At 43.4% G+C, this 21,794-nt stretch overlaps 1 protein-coding gene across 1 annotated transcript in view; it reads left to right on the forward strand.

Moving 5' to 3' along the window:
* VSIG1 (V-set and immunoglobulin domain containing 1) overlaps positions 1 to 20,638 on the forward strand; it is a 33,008-nt gene extending 12,370 nt beyond the window's left edge. Inside the window, exons 2-7 of the mRNA XM_058658971.1 lie at positions 337 to 500; positions 9,832 to 10,030; positions 14,653 to 14,808; positions 15,209 to 15,328; positions 18,308 to 18,449; positions 19,257 to 20,638. Coding sequence (XP_058514954.1) covers positions 337 to 500; positions 9,832 to 10,030; positions 14,653 to 14,808; positions 15,209 to 15,328; positions 18,308 to 18,449; positions 19,257 to 19,542 — 1,067 coding nt within the window. The 3' untranslated portion in view covers positions 19,543 to 20,638. The remainder of the gene's footprint in view (positions 1 to 336; positions 501 to 9,831; positions 10,031 to 14,652; positions 14,809 to 15,208; positions 15,329 to 18,307; positions 18,450 to 19,256) is intronic.
* The last annotated feature ends 1,156 nt before the right edge of the window (positions 20,639 to 21,794 follow it).

The raw sequence follows: 21,794 nt of genomic DNA on the forward strand, positions 1-21,794 counted from the left end.
ACCATTGTAGTACATGACGTCTCCATATTCCCTGACCGTGTTGAGTTCTCAGACAACATTTGATGTACCTCTGTGTAAGGCCATGCTTACACAGTGGAAAACTCGAGTTCAATGTTATTGCTCCATCATCATGCAGGATTTCAGTATCTTCACCTTGTAGTTTGCTAGAAAGGTCCCTTTCCTTACCTCAAGTACCTGCTTAGCTTTGTTTGCATGGTTCATCCTATTCTTTCCTCCCTGCCTTGGAATCAAAATACTTGTAAGTATTTTGTGATGGAAAAAGTGCCATCAAAATGTGAATACATATCATTGTCTTTTCGGTTCTTATTCTTTCAGGTCAAGTTCGAGTGGTACAAGTGACCATCCCAGAAAGTATTGTGAATGTGACCATTGGATCTAATGCCACCCTTCTCTGTCTGTACGCCACCACCGTGCCCTCGCAGGAAAAGCTTACCATCCAGTGGTCTTTCTTCCATAACAAGGAATTGGAGCCAGTTTCTGTAAGGACTCTTTTCCTAAACTCTTCCCTTTTAGTAGTTCTGACTGAAAATTGTTGAGGTAAGTGTGCAAAGCAATGCTATGCCAGGGACAACGGTGCCAGAACTGCAGAATTAAAGATAGCTGTTTTAGGGAATTCCATCAGCAGTGACTTGGCCTCTGTCGTCTCTTCATATTTGGTTGTTGCCTGTTTTCTCGGTTCTCTACATGTCAATGTTAGGTGCATCACGTATTGCAGAGTACACGCCGGTGGCCATTCTCACAGGCAAAAGAAACCATAGTTCTGAAAGGATACCCCCTCCCACCCACACACACAGAACACACACACACATATCATTATTTCCAGAAAACTCTAGTTGAAATGCAGATTCTAACTGATAAGCAGGTGTCTGACAAACTTAATATCTGGCGTCTGCCTATTAAGTGAGCTGACTCATCATGCCAAGATGAGTTCCAACAGAATGAGCCTTTCCAGATGCGTGGGAAAAGGCCATGTCAGTGAAAACCCCGGATGATGAAATGCAGCATGAGGTGAGTGGGGAGAGGACAGGATGAGTAGGTGTAGGAGCCTTGGGAAGAGTTTACCAGAGTAGGGTGAGTGAAAGCCAAGGAAAGAGAATGATTCTGTAAGCAAGCTGCCTTGTCCCAGGTTTTCCTCCATCTGGCCTTGAAGACAATTCTTTCTTTAACCCAAGGATTAAAATTGTATATTCAAATATGTATGTGTGAGTACATAAATATGCGAGCACATACTCCTTGCATGTCCACACTCATCCCTTGAGGGAAAATGTTTACAGTTTCATCAAATTCCCAAAGAGTACATGATCCCAAACAGAGTTTAGAGAAAAGACAAATCAGTGTGATTTTAAATAGTTGAATGCACTTAAAGTAGGGCTGTAAAGGAAAACAAGAGTTTAGGAGAGAATTAAGATAGAACAGATTGAGTGGGCTGGGAAAGAGATGGAGGGGAAGGTGGGCATCACTTTCCAGTAGCCACACCTTGGCCAGTGTCACTTTCATGCAGCAGCAGTCACCATCCAGGAGGAGTTTCCATCAGTGCACACTCTGTTCAAAGCTACCAGTTTTGCTTGGACTAACATTTGCTGTTTTTCTTTAAATTGTGGAACAACAGCACTACTCATGGGGAATCAATTGACAGAAAGCATACAAAACCACAAGGAGACAAAGTATAAAGCCCTGTGAGTTTTATCCCATGTAATCATTGTTATGATTAACAGCAGCAGCACCATCACCAACAGCGACTCTACCAGTTTCCATCACCCAAAATGTCTTGAGCCAACACCTTGCAGATTGGAGTCAAGTAAGAAACTATCACTTTGCTTTGTATGTTGCTCTCAGATTATGAAAGGCAATAATCAAATGCTCTTTCTTCCTTTTAAATTAAGCCTCCTCACTATCTTTTTCAATGAATTATTTATCTATAGACTTAACACTCCTCATTTTGACAGTGGGGGCTGAATTTAGGAAGATATTGCCAAGATATTTTGAGATGTTTTGTGCTTGCTTCTCAACTCAAGATGCCCTCAACTGCCTGGAGGCCAAGCAAATATGGTTTGAACCAAAAAAAAAATCACAAAATTTTCTTTATGCCCCCTGAAACATATTTACAGGGCTACCTCTTGGCTGACTGGATAGCTTGCAAGAAGCTGGGAGGGAGCTATGGGACTGGAGCAGCTTGTGAGCAGGGGAAGAATATAAACATGTTTGAATGAAGGTAACTATAGCTCAGGGCAGCACATAGAATCACTTTAAAAAGAAAACCTATTAACAAAAAAAATCTATATATTGAGTAGCTTATTTTTAAGATATTTATCTATTTGAAAAGCAGAGTTAGAGAGAGAATCTTTCATCTGCTGGCTCTTTCTTCAAGTGGCTGAAACATCCAGAGCTGAGCCAGGAAAAAGTCAGAAACCTGGAATTTCATCTAGGTCTTCCACATGGGTGGCAGATACTCCAGCACTTAGAATCATCTGCTTCTGTTTTTCCAGGTACATTAGCGGGGAGCTGAATCAGAAGCAGAGCAGTTAGTATTTGAATTGGTTCTCATATGGGATGCCAGTGTCACAGGTGGCAGCTGAAGCTGTTGTGTCACAGTGCTGGGCCCCGAGTAGCTTACTTAGTTGCCAATTACTATGTTCTCCAAAATGTCAAGTAATGTAATTTGGGGGATGTTCAAATAAAAAGATATCCTCTACACCAAGCTGCCAGATCAAGGAGAGCATGTTTCCTTACCTTAAAACTGTGTGAAACCTGGGTTATGCTTGTATATTAGCCATGCAGAAGTTATGGAAGTCTAGGGTCAGCTCTTGGCTTGGGAGCATGGAAAAGCATCCCCATTGGGAACACATTCTCCACCTACCATTTTCCTGTCTTGCTTCAGCTCATCATGCCCAGATGCCCATTACCATCACCCTTAGGTCTCTACGTCTAGATTACCAGAGTCTCTCCCTGCTCTGCAGGTACCATACTTCTCTCTGCTTTGCCAGGTGAGAGGTTTTGGACCCCCAGTGGAAACCTGACCAATGTGAATTCTATTCTTGCTCTATCACTCACTTCCTCTCAGGCTGACCTTAAAGAAGTCATCTGATCGTTCAGAGGTTCCATTTGCTCATTCATAGAGTGGAACCACTGATCTATCTTACAATTTCCGTGTGAAGATGGAGTGGGATGCTTGTGAAGTGCTAGGAAGCCTTCCACAGCAATAAGCATTCAGTAAAGGAGAGCTGTGAGGCTCAGCATCACCACTCAGAAAATTGTGATTTCATAAAAGCCTTTATCTCACGCATACTCCTGGTGTAGCAGAAGGACTGGGTCATTGGCACTGGGGAACACAGCTCAAGAAAATGCATGTGGTAGGGCTGGACAGCAGGGAAAGTGCTCTTGAAGGGCCATCCGAGCCAAGATTGGCTTCTAGTTCCACTGCTGCTGGGAAGGCCCATATCCCTTTCGTGCCTGCTCCTCATCCCTGAATAGAGAGGTAGCTCAATTAAGACATTGAAGATAGCACATGTTGAGATGATATTTTTCAACTTGAGATTTGAGTACTTCCACGCATATGAAATTCAGTAGATCCTTTTGGTTGTTTACCTAAGGATTGCTGGTGGGGCTTTGGGGGAATATTCAAGAGACTGCTGTGCTGTTAGATGATTCTGTGGTTTATGGGGGTAAAATATTGCCAGATTGACCCGCTGAATGATTTGGTTCAACTCCTGGGTTGATGTGGCAGTATATACCATGTAGCATGCGGCTCTCAGATCCACCCATTTCTGCTCAAACACAGCACAGCCCGTGCCTCAATACTGAGGGTATGGAGGAAAAGGCAGTCAGTCAGTGTCTAAAAGTGGCGCATGCACGAGACGCTCGGGGAAGATGTAGCTGGACTTCTCAGGTAAGAAAACTTACTGGTGTACTGCTGAACTTTCCCACTGTTTACAGTCTCTAGGCCACTCGCACCAGCTCTGCCGGTGTGATAGGAGGGTCTGAGTGTGGTAACAATCTAGATCAGTACAACCCTTTGATGAAGCTGGGCTGGTTTGGGGTTTACCTGTTTATGTCCATGTCTGGAATTTGTTTCCGCTTCCTCCAAAAGACTCAGAACCCCACAGTTGCCCAGACCAGGGCAGCGGATGGCTCCTGCCATATGCCCAGCCTCCTCTCCTCTATCAACCCATGTTATAAAGTAGAACTTGATCTAGCAACCTGGAGTTTCTCAGTAACCAAGGAGATGTTATCTTGTACTGGCTTTCTCTAGCCCAGGGGTTCCTTTGGTGAGTAATGATTGCAGAAATCGATTGCCTCCAAGACTTCTAGAAAGAGAATCAGGGTATTTGTCTGTATGACCTTCGTCTCAGAGAATTCTCCTCAGAAAATTTGGGCTGATTTGTTTTGTCTGTTCGTGGAGAGTATTCCCTGCAAACTTTAGGCTTCACACAAGTAGGCTAGTAAGGAAATTGGATGTGGCCTTTTCTTCCTCACAACCTGTTACTGGTAAAACTAGAGAGAATTCACCTATCCGTGGACAGGATACATTTTCACCCTACTTTGCCAGGTCTCTTAGTATTCTAGAATATTTTGCAGAAAGAAATCTTTTGCCATCCTCATATCCTCACAGATACATGCATAATTTGAACATGTTTCCCAGGACCAATTTTTTTTATGTCCCCCAGCTTTTCAGATAGTCCAACCTGAGGTGTTCAATCTCCTAGGGACCATTTGAGGATGGAAGCAGTGTTGGTTTGACTGTTGGGAATAGGAGTCACTACTGACATTTCTCAGGTGATGGTTAGCAATACCATATGTTCTGCATGTATAGGACACACTGAACAAAAAAATCATCTGCCCAAAATGTGAGTGTTACTCTCTGGGGAAACACTGAAATATCTTTCCTCCACTTTATCCAAGCTTGTCTGGCCTGTGTCCCATTCCCTAAAGTATTGTTGATAAGTATGATAAATTGATATACAGCTAAGGTATTAGGGATTGCTCGTAGCTTGTTTGTTCTCTTCCAAAGAACCGCATGCATGCAAGGATTGTCCACACATAGCTCAAAGTTGAAGTAGTGACTCAAAAGGCAGATACTTCAGGCAAATGGAAAGCTGGCAAGTAAGTGGCTCAAGGGAGAAGTCATCCTTTGGTATTCTGCTCTTTCCATGTGCAATCCCAGCCCCTCCATGTGCAGCCTAGAGAACATTCTGGGCTTGAAACCCTTGTCCCTTCACCTCCACAAAGTTGAAAGGGAGAGCACGTGTGAGTTGCTGTGGACTTCTAAGCACTCCCCAGAAGGAAACTATAAGAGCTTTTCTGGGAGCTCAAAGCAATTGGGAACAGCAACTTGGACTCAAATAGAAAGCAGACAGAATTCTCCCAACCCTTCTTGTTTAAATGCCAAGCCTCTAGTTAGAGAGCAATGTCACAAAGCCAAGGAAACAATCTTTTAGGACAAATCTGGCACGCAGCTGCATGGCCGGCCTCCTGTGAATAGGGACTTGGCACAGTAGGGAGGGAAAGGGCTGCTCTGTTAAGAACCCAGAGGTCTGCAAGACAGGCAGCTGGCAAACGTGGACAGCATCACGTGGCAAGCGCCCTCAGCCCAAGAGGCATCCAGAGCAAAGAGAAATCTTTGAAATGGCCCCAAAGAGGGTGGGAGTGCATGAGAATCCTCCTCCTCACTCCAGACAAGGCTCTGAGTAACTATCTTCCTGAATTCCATGTAGATCAAGAGGTCTGGATTCCAGGCCTGGCTGCAAATTATGTGACCTTGGGAAAATCACTTCCTATACTGGGGACTCAGTGTCCTTCCCTCTCATAGAGGGTTCACGAAAACAGCCCTCTGGGCCAGCTTTGGCCATGGACCATAGGAATACTTCAAAAAGCTTGTGGGAAAAGGTCATTTCGGTGCAAAAGGCTTTAAAGTTTATGCACTTGTGTTTAGCAATCACATTTTCCATGACCTTTTTAAAGACCCCCTATATTTGCATTAGCCAGTCAGGTATTGTGTTTGCACAGTTGGAATTCTTCATTGCACTGGCTCCCTAGTTCATCACAGTCCCCACTATCCCCTCTGAGTCTTGCCACTGCCCACCAGCCCTTCCTGGGGCCTTTCCCTTGTTTCCAGCATGTAACTGGCTCTTGAAGCTTGTTTAGACTTAGAAACCAGGAACGAAGTGATCTGGAAGATCGGTGAGCGCACATATCGGCCTCCAGCATCACAAAAGGGTTTGGGCAGAGGGTACCTTGCAAGAAGGTAGGGCAGTATGCCTTGAACACAGATGTAAATGGCAAGTGGGTCAAGTTAACAAGCACTACTTAAAGGAAGGAATACTTAGATGGATTTTCTTAAAGTAGGATTCACCCCTGGCTCCCCACCTCCGCCTTTTGGGTGTGGTCAGTTAAACACCTATGGGTTTTCTGGACCTTGATTGCTTTGATCTCTATATTGGCAATGCTCTTTTAAAGCTTATTTATCTATTTATTTGAAATACAGCGTTACACACAGAGAGGAGTTGAGTGGGAATCAGAGCAACAAGGACACAACCCGGTGCCTATATGGGATACCAGTGCTGCAGACAGCAGCTTAACTCGCTGCATCACAATGCCAGCCCCTTGGCAATACTCTTTTAAAAGTGGGCAAGCTACATAGGATCACGGGCTGAGCTCTGGCTATTGAAATTCTTCAGCTTTGATGTTTTTGAAAAAGTTAGCCTTTTGTGGAAAAGGACTCAGGTTGTAGTCCTTCCTGGGTGGTTAGATAAGCCATTTTAGGAAACCATGTTTTTCTTATTTGCTTCTAAGGACAGTGTAACAACATGGGTTTTCCCTAACAGAAAGCCCCTCCAGTTCTGTGTCTGGCCACTGTCCAGTCTTGGGGGCTTTCCTTCCCACATAGCACCCTTAAGCCGATGCCTTCCGCTTTTGCATCTCTTTTGTTAGTCCTCCTTACTGCCATTTTTATTTTGGGGGCAGGGACTGAAATTAGCACCCATATGAGATACCTGTGCTGCAGGTGGCAGATTTATCCACAATGCCACAGTGCCAGCCCCAAATTTATTAAATCACAGTGTGAAGAGCTAAAGCAGAAAGCATGATATGGGGCCCTGTTGTAGATAAGTTACTGGTCCAGTGCCTGCACTGTTTATTTACTCATTTCACCTGCATTTCCTGCCCAACCATGAAGCTTTCATAGTAATTTGTTTTTTCACATCCAAGTCCTGGCCTACAACCTATTTTCAAGGCCCACGATTTCTGCAGGAACAAGGACCCCTCACTTGGATCTTCTGCAGCTAACTGTGAGCCTCAGGCAGAACTGATGCTGTATGTCATAGGGAGGTGATTAGGCAGGGCTGATTTGTCCCTGGTCTCCTTGGCCAGACGTTCAGGCTGTATGAGACTGTCTTGATGCACAGCAGACAGTATTACAGGTAAGAGACAACAGGACATTCGATTTTGAAATTAAGCGGGACGACATGGATGGCAAGCCAAATGAAGGTATCAAACCTGCGGTGAGTTGGATCTCTTCTTGTCCTGCTTAAATACTTGTTCTCTAGTTTAAAAGTCAAAATAAGACCATTCTAGGATAGAAGCTTGTAGTTTAAAAAGATATGAATGGATTATAAAGGATCACATTTAGAGCAGGAAACAAAACATTTAGTTACTGTTTTTTAAACTTTTATATAACATGAGTAATTTCCTATTTTCATGATACAAAGATTTATTATTTATTTGAAAATCAAAGTTAAAGAGATAGAGGAAGAAATAGAGAGATCTCCCATCCATTGGTATACTCCCTAAATAGATGTAACAGCCAAGGCTGGTGCAAGCTGAAGCCAGGAGCTTCTTCTCAGTCTCTCACATGGCTGTAGGACCGTCTTCTGCTGCTTCTCAAGCACATTAACAAGCAGCAGAATCAGAAGCGGAGCAGGTTGAATTTGAACTGGTGTCCATGTGGCATGCCAGCATTACAGGTGGCGACTTTAAACTCTATGCCACAACATCAGTCCCAAGGAAACATTGAAGTCAAAAAACAAATAAGAGATGACAGATTTTATTTCCCTTAAATATTTTTTTCAAACTTTCCCTCAAAGTGTACATTTCTACCTAAGTTTAAAAATATATTGAATTTTCTAGCAGCAGAGCCATGGAGTGCCAGGCTGTATTTCCACCTGTGGTGCCAGCATCCCATATGCCTGGAGAGATTCCATGGTTATGTTTCTTATCACAAAACAACCTGGCTTGGAGGCATGACTGGAGGCCACCTCCCTTGACTGTCATGCAGCTATCTGGCTTGCAGACCACACTGTACACCATATTATACTATTGTGATGCTTGTCATCGTGACCATGATCCTGAATGGAAATGAAGCTCTAATTCAGATCTTTAAATCCAGTAAATTATAATAACGACAGCTGAATCTTTCTGGCTGACAAGACTTGCTCTCCTTGAGTCTGAGTTTCCTTCTGTGAACTAAGGAGAAAGATGCTAAAACTAGCTAAACAATTGTTCCACCTTGCTCTGATTCAGTTTGTTTCATCCTTGTAACATCAGTAAGATAGGATGGTGCCACATGTTGTGTCAGGCCCTTTGTGTTCTGCAATCACACACTTCTTTAAAAAAAAAAAAAAGATTTAATATATTTTTATTGGAAAATCAGATATACAGAGAGGAGGAGAGACAGAGAGGAAGCTTTTCCGTCTGATGATTCACTCCCTAAGCAGCCAAAACAGCTGGAGCTGCATCAGTCTGACTTCAAGAGCCTGGAGCCTCTTCCAGATCTCCCACACAGGTGCAGGGTCCCAAGTCTTTGGGCCGTCCTTGACTGCTTTCCCAGGCCACAATCACGGAGCTGGATGGGAAGTGGAGCTGCTGGGATTAGAACTGGCTCTCATATGGGATCCCAGCATGTGCAAGGCGAGGACTTTAGCCACTAGGCTACTGCACCCACCCCCGCCCGGCCTTTTTTTTTTTTTTATATTTATTTCACTTTTATTTGAAAGGCAGACTTACAGAGACAGTGAGACAAGAGAAAAATCTTCCGTCCTCTGGTTCACTCCCCAAGTGGCTGCAGTGTTCGGAGCTGAGCCAATCCAAAGCCAGGGGCCAGGAGCTTCTTCCTGGTCTCTCATGCAGGTGCAAGGTTCCAAGGCTTTGGGCCATCCTCCACTGCTTTCCCAGGCCACAAGCTGGGAGCTGGATGGGAAGTAGAGAGGTGGGACACAGACCAGCGCCCATATGGGATGCTGGTGCCAGAGACTGAGGCTTACTGATTGCCCCACTGTGCCAGCCCCTGCAAAGTTACACTTCCAACCAGCAGAGCAAATTCAAGTTTGCTTATTGAAAGTTGTTGTGTGGTGTGTGAAAGAATATGAATATTTGGATTTTTAGGAAACCAGATTAGTCTCATTGGATCAGGTAAATTTACATTTGAAAATGTTGATACTAGATAGCTTGGGTCTCAGAAGTTTGTGTGTTACATCAAGTTTCTTCCAGGTAGGCTTACCGAATAAGTTACAGGGTCTTCTAGTCTGAGCATAAAGGTTGCATTCTGCAGGCTCCAGCTGTCTTTTCCTTTCTGAGCTAGGTTTATCAGTGCCCTGAGGACATCACCCAGGTGCTCTGGGACTCAACTCAGCTAATGGTGTTAACCGCTGGGAGGAACTTGTGCACCTCACTGAGCTGAGAACCCTTGGCCGGGGGACCTGTTTCCCTGGGGACTGATACTGCTTCTTATGAAGGGTAACTAACAGAAGGAGCTTCCAGACAGCTTCTCTTGGTCTTGGACACCCTCTCATGCTCATTTTGGGTCTTTTTCTGTCCCAGATTTATTATTCTGAAGGTGGACAAGCTGCAGCTATCGGGCAGTTTAAAGGTCGAATTATAGCCGCCAGCAATCCAGGTAACGCGTCCATCACGATATCCAACATGCAGCCGGCGGACAGTGGGATTTATATCTGCGACGTAAACAACCCCCCAGACTTCGTCGGTGTAAACCAAGGCACCCTCAATGTCAGTGTGTTAGGTATGAGCACTCTCCCCTGCCTTTTCTCTTCTTGGAGGGAACACTGTATGGGCTGGGATACTGAGTTTTGACCTCATTCTGCTTGCTTCCTTCCCACAACCAGCCGCGAGAAACGTTGCTTACACACAAATATTCGTGATACAACACCGGAGAAATTCTATTTGCCTTTATGATGAATATTTATTTGTTTGTTTGCATTTATATTACTTGTATTTATTTGTATTTGTGCTAATGATACTCACTCACTTGTTTAGTATATTGGGGTGCTTGCTTTGTACCAGGAAGTGATACAGTTTTAGTGATGGACGCCTACGGTTTCTGCTCCCAGTGTTGACATTTTCAAAGGTTCGGATTTCCAAGAGGACAGTTGTGCTAATTGCCTTTCTGCAGGCCCAGATGATGGAGAGTGCTGAAAGGACTCCGCTCAGTTACTGCATCATCAGTGGTACCAAGGGCTTTTCCATATCTAGGTCAGCCTCATGGGGCTGATCTCATCTTTGATCTTGCTCAAGTTATGCACGAGCATACTTCCGTAAGCTTGCGTGGAAATGGAATGTAAAGATAAGCTTATTTTGTAAGATAAGTTTATTCTGTACTCAGTGGCCTCGTGCATGTCACTCCACTGGGCATCGTGAGTTGGGTTTGTGGCTCCTGCTCCATCTTCATTATAGGTTTGTTATGGGGATTAGATGGGAAATGAAGGTTTAGATGTCCAACACATTTGAGCACTTAAGCATCTAATGATTTTTCTGCTATCTTTTGCCTCTGGGGTGTTTTGATCAAAGATAACCTGAAGAGGCCAAACCTCTTTATCCCAGGCCTTGACAAGGACCCTGAGATATAGGCAAGAAGGTTCATTTTCAGAAATTGAGAGCTCAGAGAATCCCCAAATCAATTTCCATAAAAAGTTAAGAGTAACTTCCAGTTTGGGTCGTTCCCCGCCTCACCTTGAGTTGTGCAATCAGGTAGTTCTGACATGATGCTGTCATGATACTTTTTGGGAAGCCAGGACCTGGGCAAGGCAAGAGACAGACAAGGCTGTCAGTTTTCTTGTTGGGGAGAGTTCAAAAATTCCTACAGATATAGATGCTCTGGGAATTTTTAAGACTGCTGAACCAGTGGATGGAAGATCATTCTCTCTGTCTCTCTTTCTCTTTGTAAACCTGCCTTTGCAAGAAAAAGAAGTGTATTTTCAAAAAAAAGATAGAGGGGGAATCCTGCCGAATTTCAGTCTAGTAAAGGAGACAGATATGTGACAGAAAAGCTTTCAGACGAGATCCAGAGGGGAGAGCTGTGGGGGTACAGAGAAAGGGCTAAAAGCTGTTTAGGGGACCAGGAGAGGGCTTCTTGGGAGCACGCCCTTGCACTGATATCTGAAGGATGTGCCAGAGCGTGTTGGGCAGAATAGAGGTTTAGAGGACAAGGCATAATTTCCATGAAGGAAAGAACAGTGAGCGAAGGAGCAGCAGTTTGCATGAGCATTCATTTGAGAGATTTCCATTAGCTATGACAACCTTGGGAAATTAATCTCTGAAAAAGACCCAGAGAGAGTTTGAATAATTCTTCTTTGTGAGAATCTGGAATGAACATTATCTACCTCCATCAACTTGGCACACAATAGAAAAGTGATTCATTGACAGGGTGCTTAGAAACACACTGAAGCGTTTTCATTAATTTTCTGGGGTGAGCCTTTGCCAACCCCCCACACATTCCAATTCTGTTTAAAGCAATAAACCAGAAGGGTAGATCAATGGCTTTGCTCTCAACTCACCCAAATTTGACTGAGGATTTTAACTAGATCAAGCATCAGTTGAATCCTGATTCAGTAATTTTGGAAAATCTATATGGTTCAAAGTGATTCACTAAGTGTTTTGGTAATAAGTGGTACCAAAAAAAGTGTTTTCAGAGAGGGAGAGATGTCTGCTCAAGTGTTTTTTTTTTTTTTTTTTTTGCTTTCTTTTTTTTTTATTTATTTTTTATTTTTTATTTATTTATTTTTTAATTATTTATTATTTAACTTCAGTAATTACATTGTATTATGTGACACAGTTACATAGATACTTGGGTTCTCCCCACCCCTCCCCAAACCCTCCCACCATGGTGGATTCCTCCACCTTGCTGCATAACCACAGCTCAAGTTCAGTTGAGATTTCCCCATTGCAAGCATATACCAAACATAGAGTCCAGCATCTTATTGTCCCGTCAAGTTCAACGGCTTCTTAGGTATACCCTCTCTGGTCTGATGACAGAGCCAGCAGAGTATCATCCCAGTCAATTGAAAGCTCCAACATACCATCAGCAAAAATTTACATCATTATGGAATTAATTGACATAGTAATGAGTAACCAATATGTTAAAAGTAGATGTGGGTTCCCAGCCACCTTCTGTGACCACCTCACCTATACTTCAATTTTAGTTTATACACAACAAGTGTTTTTAATGTTTATTTTTATTGGAAAGGCGGATTTACAGAGAGAAGGAGAGACAAAGATCTTCTGTGTATTTGTTCACTTCCCAAGTGGTCGCCACGGCCGGGACTGCACCAAGTCAAAGCCAGGAACCAGAAACCTCCTTTAGATCTCCCCCACCAGTACAGGGTCCAAAGGCCTTGGACCTTCATCCACTGCTTTGCAAGGAAGCGGATGGGAAGTGGAGCAGCCAGGACTTGAATCGGCATCCATGTGAGGATGCTAGCATTTCAGGTTGTGGCTTTATTAGCTATGCCACAGCATTTTCCTTGGAAGATTAACTCTAGTGGCGGGAAGAAGTCCTGCCTGAGGCCCATAGTAATTCCTTATTCAAAGTCCTATTTGACTTATTTTATTTAATCTTTGGATCAGCAAGAGATTGATTTCTTAATCACATTTGAGAGACGAGTCCACCAAGGTCTGGTCCATCGCTTAAACCCAGAAAAGTTAAAGTAGCAGGGCTTTGTTCTTAACTATTGCCAAGTTAACTAGCCCAACTATCTTCAGTATCCTAAGTGAGCTCACTTGCCTAAGTTAAAACACCTATGCTGTTGGGGAGTTTTTTATCCAAATTAAGATAAGTCAGGTGAGTGTCAAAATCGGAAAGTTTTAGATCATAGTCTGTTGACAACACTAAGGCTCCAATACGCTGTGCAAAAGAAGATGAGGCGAGTCAGCTCCGCCCTCCCGCCCTGGCTTCCCACAGAGCTTGGGCACTGAGGCCCTTTCCTAAACCCTCAGACCTCCTCCTCATCACTGCGCCCCCTCCAGCCTGCCCCTCCCCCTACATTGCTTGGCCCAGGGCACGGCACCCTCCGGCTCCTAGTTGTGCAGACCCCACTTTCCTCTGCGCCCTCCCTATCCAGCTGTCACACAATCTGGCTGATCCTACTTTCTTACTTCCTCTTGCCTCTCTCTCTGCTCCTTCCTTTTGGTTCAGGCACCCTTGTTTTGGAGTTCATCTTATTAAAATGTTGTAATGCCCATCACCACTTCCCTGCCCTGCTTCCTCCCTGGCTGCTTCTGCTCTCAGTGCTAAAACACAAGCCTTAAAAACCCTCCCAGATCCGGCCTCTACTGCTACTCTATAACTGCTCCTCTCATCATTTCTTGCTCCCCTACCCTCCATCCCAACTCAAAACTGTGTTTGCCTGCTTACAGGTCTAGTGCAGTGCCCAGCACACAGAAAACACATAATTAAATGCATGCAGAGGGAAATAGGAATAAAGGTTTCAGCATCATGTAACACACACCTACACCTCCCCCCCCAATCTGGACATGGGCTTCCCCTACTGATGAAGGATACAGGCAAATCCAGAACTTCCAACCATTTTGTGCCACTCCCAGTTGCATAAAAGCAATAATAATAATAATAATAATAATAATAATAAATTTAATTACTGAAAAAACCATAAAGGAAAAGAATACTACAGCTTCAGTCAATAAAATAGTTCTGCAAAAGAACAGGTTATCTCAAAGCATCTTAAGGTTCTATTTTCTATTTAAAATATGCTTTTAAAATATAAACTGTGTTCTTAATCATCTTCTGTGTTTGCTTACATCTTGTTATTTTAAAAAGGTATTTATTTATTTGATGGGTAGAGACAGAAAGATGGAGAGATCTTCCATCCACTGTTCCACTCTGCAGATGGCCACAATGGCCAGGGCTGTACCAGTTTGAAGCCAGGAACCAGGAGCTTCTTCCAGATTTCCCATGTGGTTGACAGGGGCCCAAGCACTTGGGTCATCACCCACTGCCTAACCCAGGTGCATTTGCAGGAATGCTGAACTATAAGCAGAGGAGATGGATTTAAACCGAGACTCTAATATGGCATGTTGGCATCACAAACAGCAGTTTAACTTGCTGTGCCACAATGCTGGCCCCACATTTTGCTGTTTTAATTAAGATATATTTTAACATACAAGGCCTCCATTAGAAGGGCCTGAATTTAAAGTGCTCTACTGCCACCTTGTGGTTCAATCAGAGAAATGTTTAATAGGTTTTTACAGAATTTTTTGTCCACTTTTTTTTAAACTTCCTTTTCTAAAACAAACAACCATAGTACTCAAAATTTAAGTGAGGAGGTGTGTGCAATTGTCACAGACTACCATTCATTACACCGGAGTTTTATACTGTTTGTCATTACTTTGCAGTCAAACCTTCCAAACCCCTTTGTAGCATCCAAGGAAGACCGGAAACTGGGCATGCAATTTCTCTTTCTTGTGTCTCTACACTTGGAACGCCTTCCCCTGTGTACTATTGGTATAAAGTTGAGGGAGCAAACGTCGTTCCAGTGAAAGAAAGCTTCAGTAAGTATAGTCTTTCGTGGCTCCTGAAAAACCTTGGCAATGGGGGTTTGCCTCAATACCTCAATGCGTGGCAGGCTGCTTGTCCATGGACCCCATTGTGTCCTGTAATTGTGTGGGGTTGGGGTGGGACTGAAGAGGAATGACTTCCAGCATGATGAGCGTGGCATGATCTATTCTACAACTTCTAGAGGCAAACTTAGCAATGCTGAGTATGGAGGCTGATAGGCATGGTCTCAGATGGGCTGCCTTGGCACAGTCGATGAGCCTAGCTGGACCCCGGACATCTCAACAGAGGGGAAATATATGTGGGAAAATGGGTGTGTTCTGCATGATCTGTTTACATTGATGTGATCTATACCTGCCTAAGAGATCTCAAAAGTCTGTATCCTTATTTACACAGACCCTAGCACTGGCATTTTGGATATTGGAAACCTGACAAATTTTGAACAGGGTTACTACCAGTGCACTGCTATGAACCTTCTTGGCAACAGTTCCTGTGAAATTGATCTAACCTCTTCACGTGAGTAGCCTACACAACTTTAATGGTTTCTCTTTAATTCAAGTAGCTTGGACCTGCCAGCCAAGTAAATTAATTGGGATTTCTGGCTGATCAGTGCTGCCTCTCTGAGACTTTGTGTGCATCACTTCTGGGCTGATATGGTGAATGACCACCCTACTGTCTATTATTGTACTTCACGGGTTCCACACACTTCCCTAAATCCCCTAAAACAAGTGGTTGGTTTGAGCTTCACAAAATCTCTAAGTAGGTATCGCTATTCAATATGTAAAACAACAGTCTCATCGACAATATTTGGCTGAATTTCTCTCGGTGATGCTGTTGGTAAATCCAGGTGGCACTGTAGCTATTTATGTGAAACATATATGGCTCACAAACTTTCCAGTCCCCGATTGCCTTGTTTCTTCTAAGAATGGTGACAATAATGTACACCTACCACTCTAGTATCTGTGGATTACAAAATACAGGCCAGACACTCAGATGCTGAGATGAACTTTGTCTTATTTCACCTTCCTGACTATGGCATTTAGGGTACAGAATACCCTGTTAGCCTTATCTTCCCCAAAAGGATGCGGAAGCTTAGGACGTAACAGATTTGCCCAAGATCGTCCAGTTAGTGATTAGCAGAACTGGGATGTTTGTAAATTACAACCTTACCAGGGCCCGGCAGCCTGGCCTAGCGGCTAAAGTCCTCGCCTTGAATGTGCCGGGATCCCATATGGGCACCGGTTCTAATCCCAGCAGCTCCACTTCCCATCCAGCTCCCTGCTTGTGGCCTGGGAAAGCAGTCGAGGATGGCCCAAAGCTTTGGGACTCTGCACGCATGTGGGAGACCTGGAAGAGGCTCCTGGTTCCCGGCTTCGGATCGGCGCAGCCCCGGCCGTTGCAGTCACTTGGGGAGTGAATCATTGGATGGAAGATCTTTCTCTCTGTCTCTCCTCTCTGTATATCTGACTTTGTAATAAGAACAAAATAAATCTTTAAAAAAAATTCCAACCTTACCATTCAAAAGGGCAGACTTAAGGCCCCCAGAATTGTTCAGGTGGGGCCATCCCAAGAGAAGCCTCACAGGGGATGTCTCAGCAAATCTCTTTCGTAATACCTGGATCTGATCTGTTCATTGGCTTTTTCTTTTCTCACTGACATGGGATTTGGGTTTCCATATACACCCTATATAAGCAGAGCAAGTTCTGTTGGCTCATATCACCCTTCCTACAAAGCACCCTTCCTTGTTTGTCCCAAAGCTTGTTCCTTCATTCCCATCTGGCTTCCAGTTCTTTTCCTCCCGTCTGTCCTGCTGCCTTTCTGTAGATCTGCTCGAATCATCTTTTACCTTCCTGGATGTATAATTACACCACACCTACTTAAGTGTCACTTCCTTTTTAATTTTGGCTGTGCTGTTTAGCAAGTGCCCACCTCTCTCCCTACCTCTTTCCCTCCCTCCCTTCCTCAAGCATTTAGTGAATATCCACTATGGGCCAAGACAGTCCCAGGTGATGGAGATACAGAGATCAATGAAGATGGCTATCTTAACAGTCAAGGGGTTCCCACTTCCTGTAAAGGAACAAATAAGTAACTGCACATTGGGCCGAAGGCCAAGGACACCAAAGGAAGAAGAATTAACCATAAAGAACTGGTGGTAGCTTCACCACTGCAGTGGCTTGGTGCCTGTAAGGAACTGGAAAGGCCTGTTTATCTAGAAAACATTGATACCGCATGATGGCAGGAGGGCAGTGGGTATAAGAGCATTTTGGAATCATGCAGGGGAGGAGTGAGGGCTCCAACCAGGATGCCTCTGAGGGCAGAACGTATGGAATGGATCAATGATGTGTATGAGTCTATTTTTTCAATAGAGTTGAATTGCTTTGCTGGAAATTAGAGATTAGTGATGATGCAGTTACTTAACAAAACCACCTCAACAAATCCCCAATGGAGGAAATTATTTACCTTAGGGAAGTTTGTTTTTGAAAGTGTTGTCCAAGAAAGAATCAGCTGTGACCAAATTTTACCTATTCATAATACAAGAAACTTGAAGTGAAACTTGAGATGTGACTAACTCTATCAGAGGACACGGTAGGGCATGAGGGGAGTGGTGTACAAAGGATTTTATCTCTAACTTGTAGAGTAAGAAGTCAGGAGGTGATGGGATGGGAAGAGGGAGCATGAGAAGGGTAACAGAAACATGAGGGCAAGAGGAGTCAAACCAAGGTCAAGAGTAGTCCCTAGGGAGCCAGACTTGGAGATGGGGAAGAATGGGGCAGAAGGCTCCTGTTGTTACAAGTTTAATGGTGACTCAACCAAGCCTTTTCTCTGAAAATAGAAGCTGTCTTTCCCGGTAGGAGGAGAGACAGACAGTGGAGGGAGGAGTAGGGGAGGGCAGTTTATAATCCAGACAGTCTCTCCCGGTCAGCACCTCAGGGCTTGCAACTCTGGCACTCAGCTGGATTGCCTCACGCTCATTATGGCTTTTCCCCCTGGGACTGACGTAATAAACCAGCTGTTTGTTTATTATGAAAACAAGAAGCATTTCCCCTCGCAGTGACCAGAAGGCAGGATGAGCTTGGCCTGGATTGGGAGAGAAGCAGGTTTTAGGGACCCATTTCACCCGTGCTCTGGGTAAGCCTGGCAAAACGAGCTGCCTAGGTCAGAGGCATGGTTCTTGGGCCCGACAGTAACTCCCTGCTGTCACTCTCTTGTTGAGCCTGCATACACAGAAAACTTCTCTAAACCGTATTTTGGAATCAATCCCGTCTCCTCCAGGTTCGCATTTTTTCTTTCTGCCCATAATGAATATGAATGTTATGCTACATGATCAAATCAGTTGTGTTTCACTAGCAGCCCAGATGGCAGTTTCTTAGGATTTTATAATCACGCAAGGTTGCTTTCCTGCCGTGTGAATGTCCTAGATACTCCGCACTAGTCACAAATGCACGTGTAGGAGGTGGCAGTGTGTTCATTTCACTCTCTGCTTGTGTCTTCCAGACCCTGAAGTCGGGATCATCATTGGTGCCCTAATAGGTACCCTGGTCGGTGCTGCCATCATCGCTTCCGTGGTGTGCTTCGCAAGAAACAAATCAAAGGGAAAGGACAGGAAGAGAAATTCAAAAGCCACCACAGAGCTTGAGTAAGCCTTTATTTTGTTGTCTTCCTATGGATACAAGTATTTCTCAGGTCTGTCTCTTTCAATCAGTTCTTGTGGGTCTCTCCTTTGGGCATGAAATACCTGAGCAATCTTTTTACTTACTCTCATTGCTTATATAAAAAGGATAGTGGTGGCCACCATTTGCTGAGCCTTATGTGCCAGACTCTGTCCCATGCACATGGTGTGTATAAACTCATTGAACTCTCCTAGGTCCAGAAAATATACTTGTCTTTATACCGACAAAGTCCTAATCATTACAAGAGTTTTTTTTTTCTTTTCTTTATTTCTTTATTTTCATTTATTTATTTATGTTTATGAGAGGGCCATGAAGCCACGCGGCAATCAGAAGGAAGCACTTGCACAGCCCGTGCTGTTAGCCACTCTGTCTATTTCATGTCTAGCGGAGGTCAGAATTGTTCATTTGCTCATCCTTCTATCACCTTGCTTCCACATGAAGTAATTCAGATGTCAGTCAGGTGCCAGTTATTGTGCTAGATGGGATGGAAGATACAGATGCAACAGAACTATGCATATGGTCCTCAAAAACCTCATTAGATTTTTAAACTTTTTCAACCTGATGTCACTTTCCCCACCTGCTAAACACTAGTGTGTACATCTTGACCTTTGTTTAGAATGTTGAGACCTAAACCTTTTCAACACCCAAATGGAGACATACAGTCTGACAGTGAGTCAGAATAGCGTAAATAACAGTTGACTTCGACTACAGTGTATGAAATGTTCAAGTAAGGTTGCTGCTAATGGGACTTTTCTGGGACTTCTTTCTTCTAGACCAATGACCAAAAAATCCCAACGTGCTGAAACTGAAGCCATGCCAACTGAGGATGTGGTTCAGCTAGAATCAACTCTGCCATCGTCCACTCATGCCACTAACCCTGCTTCCATCATGGAGCCAGACAATGTCCCTGCCTCGGGATCAGGATCTGCCCTGGAACAGGGGCCGGTTCTGGATCCTGAGCTTGAGATAGAACTGGCACCAGAATCACAACCAGAGTCAGAGCCTGGGATTTTAATTGAATCGCAGCATGATGATAAAAAGCGAGCGGTTAAGGCATAGATTTGTGCCCCAGGTACACCATTTGTGATGATTAGGGAATCCATTACTGTTGTTTGCAATTCATTTAAACTAACCCGTCCCCATCCCCTCTCAGTTCTAAACAACCCTCTTCTAACAAGGTGCTCATTTTTACCCTGATTTTAAAACAAATGGGTCAAGATAACAACTAAATAAGTGCAAGGGTTCTGGCATCACTAGTGTAGAATACTGACCATTGTGAACTAACACAGATGCATTACACATGATAAAGCAAGTGATTTCTAACTCAGTTAAAAGAATTTTGCATAAGCATCCAAGCTATATTTCAGAAAACCTTATTTCTCTTTTTTTTTTAGCTATAATTCATTATGTTCCACAAATGTGCATAACAAGGTGGCATTAATGAAATTCAATATTACTAAGATTCTTCTCAGGCTTCCCTACTCATTTATATACTTACCACCGAGAAAACTCAACAGCTTTATCTCATAGAGCAGAAAAAGCTTCTCCCAAACCAGCAGAGAACAATATGTAAAGGGTACCTGTCAATTGATGCACAGCATTTAAAACAAGGTCTGAGAAATGACATTTCATTTGTCATGCTAGATTTTCCAAGCAATCCCATTCATATTCAATATTTGAGTGTAGCGAGTTCCAAAAGACCAAATTTCAAAGGCTGAATAATGCAGAGGTAAATTATTTTTAATATAATTTTTCTGCAGTGGATGCAAAGTTTTGGTATCACAGGTGATGTAGAATTTAGTTTGCAATAAGCTATTGTTATCCGTTTCATGTCTGATCTTCTCAGCTTTGAAGAAGACCAGGAAAGTGTTCTAAATGAACACATAAGAATTATTTTAGATCATCTCAACTATTTAAATAATCTGTCACTGTTGGTACCCTCCCCATTAATATAGAGAACATTTTGCTGTGAACACTAAATATTAACTGCAATGCATTGATATCACCTCTGCACCTGTTTAAGTCTGTTCATGATCGCGTTTCACCCTCACCCCACCTTGAAGACATTTTCAGATAGACTTACTTTTTTCACTTGTGTAATCAATTCTATTTTAGGGCTTAATAAATAAGACTCAATAAAATTTCTTGCTCATGACTTGTAAGGTAATTGGGTTTGACATAGATACACACTCAGGAAACCACCACACCACAAGATACAGAACGTTTCCATCAGGGAGAACATTCCTTCATGCAGTTCCACTGTTGCCCTGGACCTAGGCCACCAGTGCTCTGGCTTTCATCAGTGGAGATTAGTGTGGCTGAACTGGGATCATACAGTGTGTACTTGATGGTATCTGACTTCTTTCTAAGGTGAATCCTTTTTAAAGGAAGTAATGAATCTCCAAGCTATCATATCCTGATTTTCAAGTAGAGTTTGCTTAAACTGCAAATACTTTTCTATATAGATCATAGACATATAACGATTGAGGTGCAGTCTCTGTAGGTTTCAAAGTGAGTTGGAATGGAAATTAACGTTGCATTTGTTCAAAGCCATGGAGAGAAGAGATGGCAATTTTTGACTTTCGTATTTTCTCTAAAAAAGAAATCTACTTGAAAGGGTAGAGTTACAGAGAGAGGCACAGGGAGGGGGAACGAGAGAAAGAGTTAGCTTCCATTCTCTAGTTCATTCTGGAAATGGGTGCAATAGCCCTGGACTGGGCCAGGCCAAAGCCAGGAGCCAGAAACTCCATCCGTGTTTCAGTGTTCAAGTACTTGGATCATCTTTTGCTGCTTTCCCAGGCACATTATCAGGACTTAAATTGGTCCTCATATGGGATACTAGTGTTACAGGCAGCAGCATAACCCACAGCATCATAATGCCGAGCCCTTATAAGGTTTTTTTTGATATGTTAATATTCATGCAATCACTCAAATTTTTTAAGCACCTGTAATTCTATTCACCGATTAATACCACACTATGACATATGGTTTTTGATGTGTACATGCAACAAAATGATGAAAGTCTTAAAAAAATAATCTGTAGAGAATAAGTTATTCACTAACAATATAAAATGTCAATTAGCTGAATGTCCATGTAACCGGAATTCCTGTATCCCATCCATTTTGTGTAGAGGGAAAATCACAAGGAAAAAAAAAAAACGACTGATTCGTAATACTCAGCTATTACCCCCAAATTCTGATGGATTGGCACTGATGAGGAAACAAAGGCACTGCTAGCAGCCTTATGGAGTTCTGCTCTGATGAGCACTCTGCTATTGGAAATGAATAGCATTCATTTTGCGAACAAATTG

Source organism: Ochotona princeps, chromosome X (assembly GCF_030435755.1).
Source record: "Ochotona princeps isolate mOchPri1 chromosome X, mOchPri1.hap1, whole genome shotgun sequence".
NCBI lineage: Eukaryota > Metazoa > Chordata > Mammalia > Lagomorpha > Ochotonidae > Ochotona > Ochotona princeps.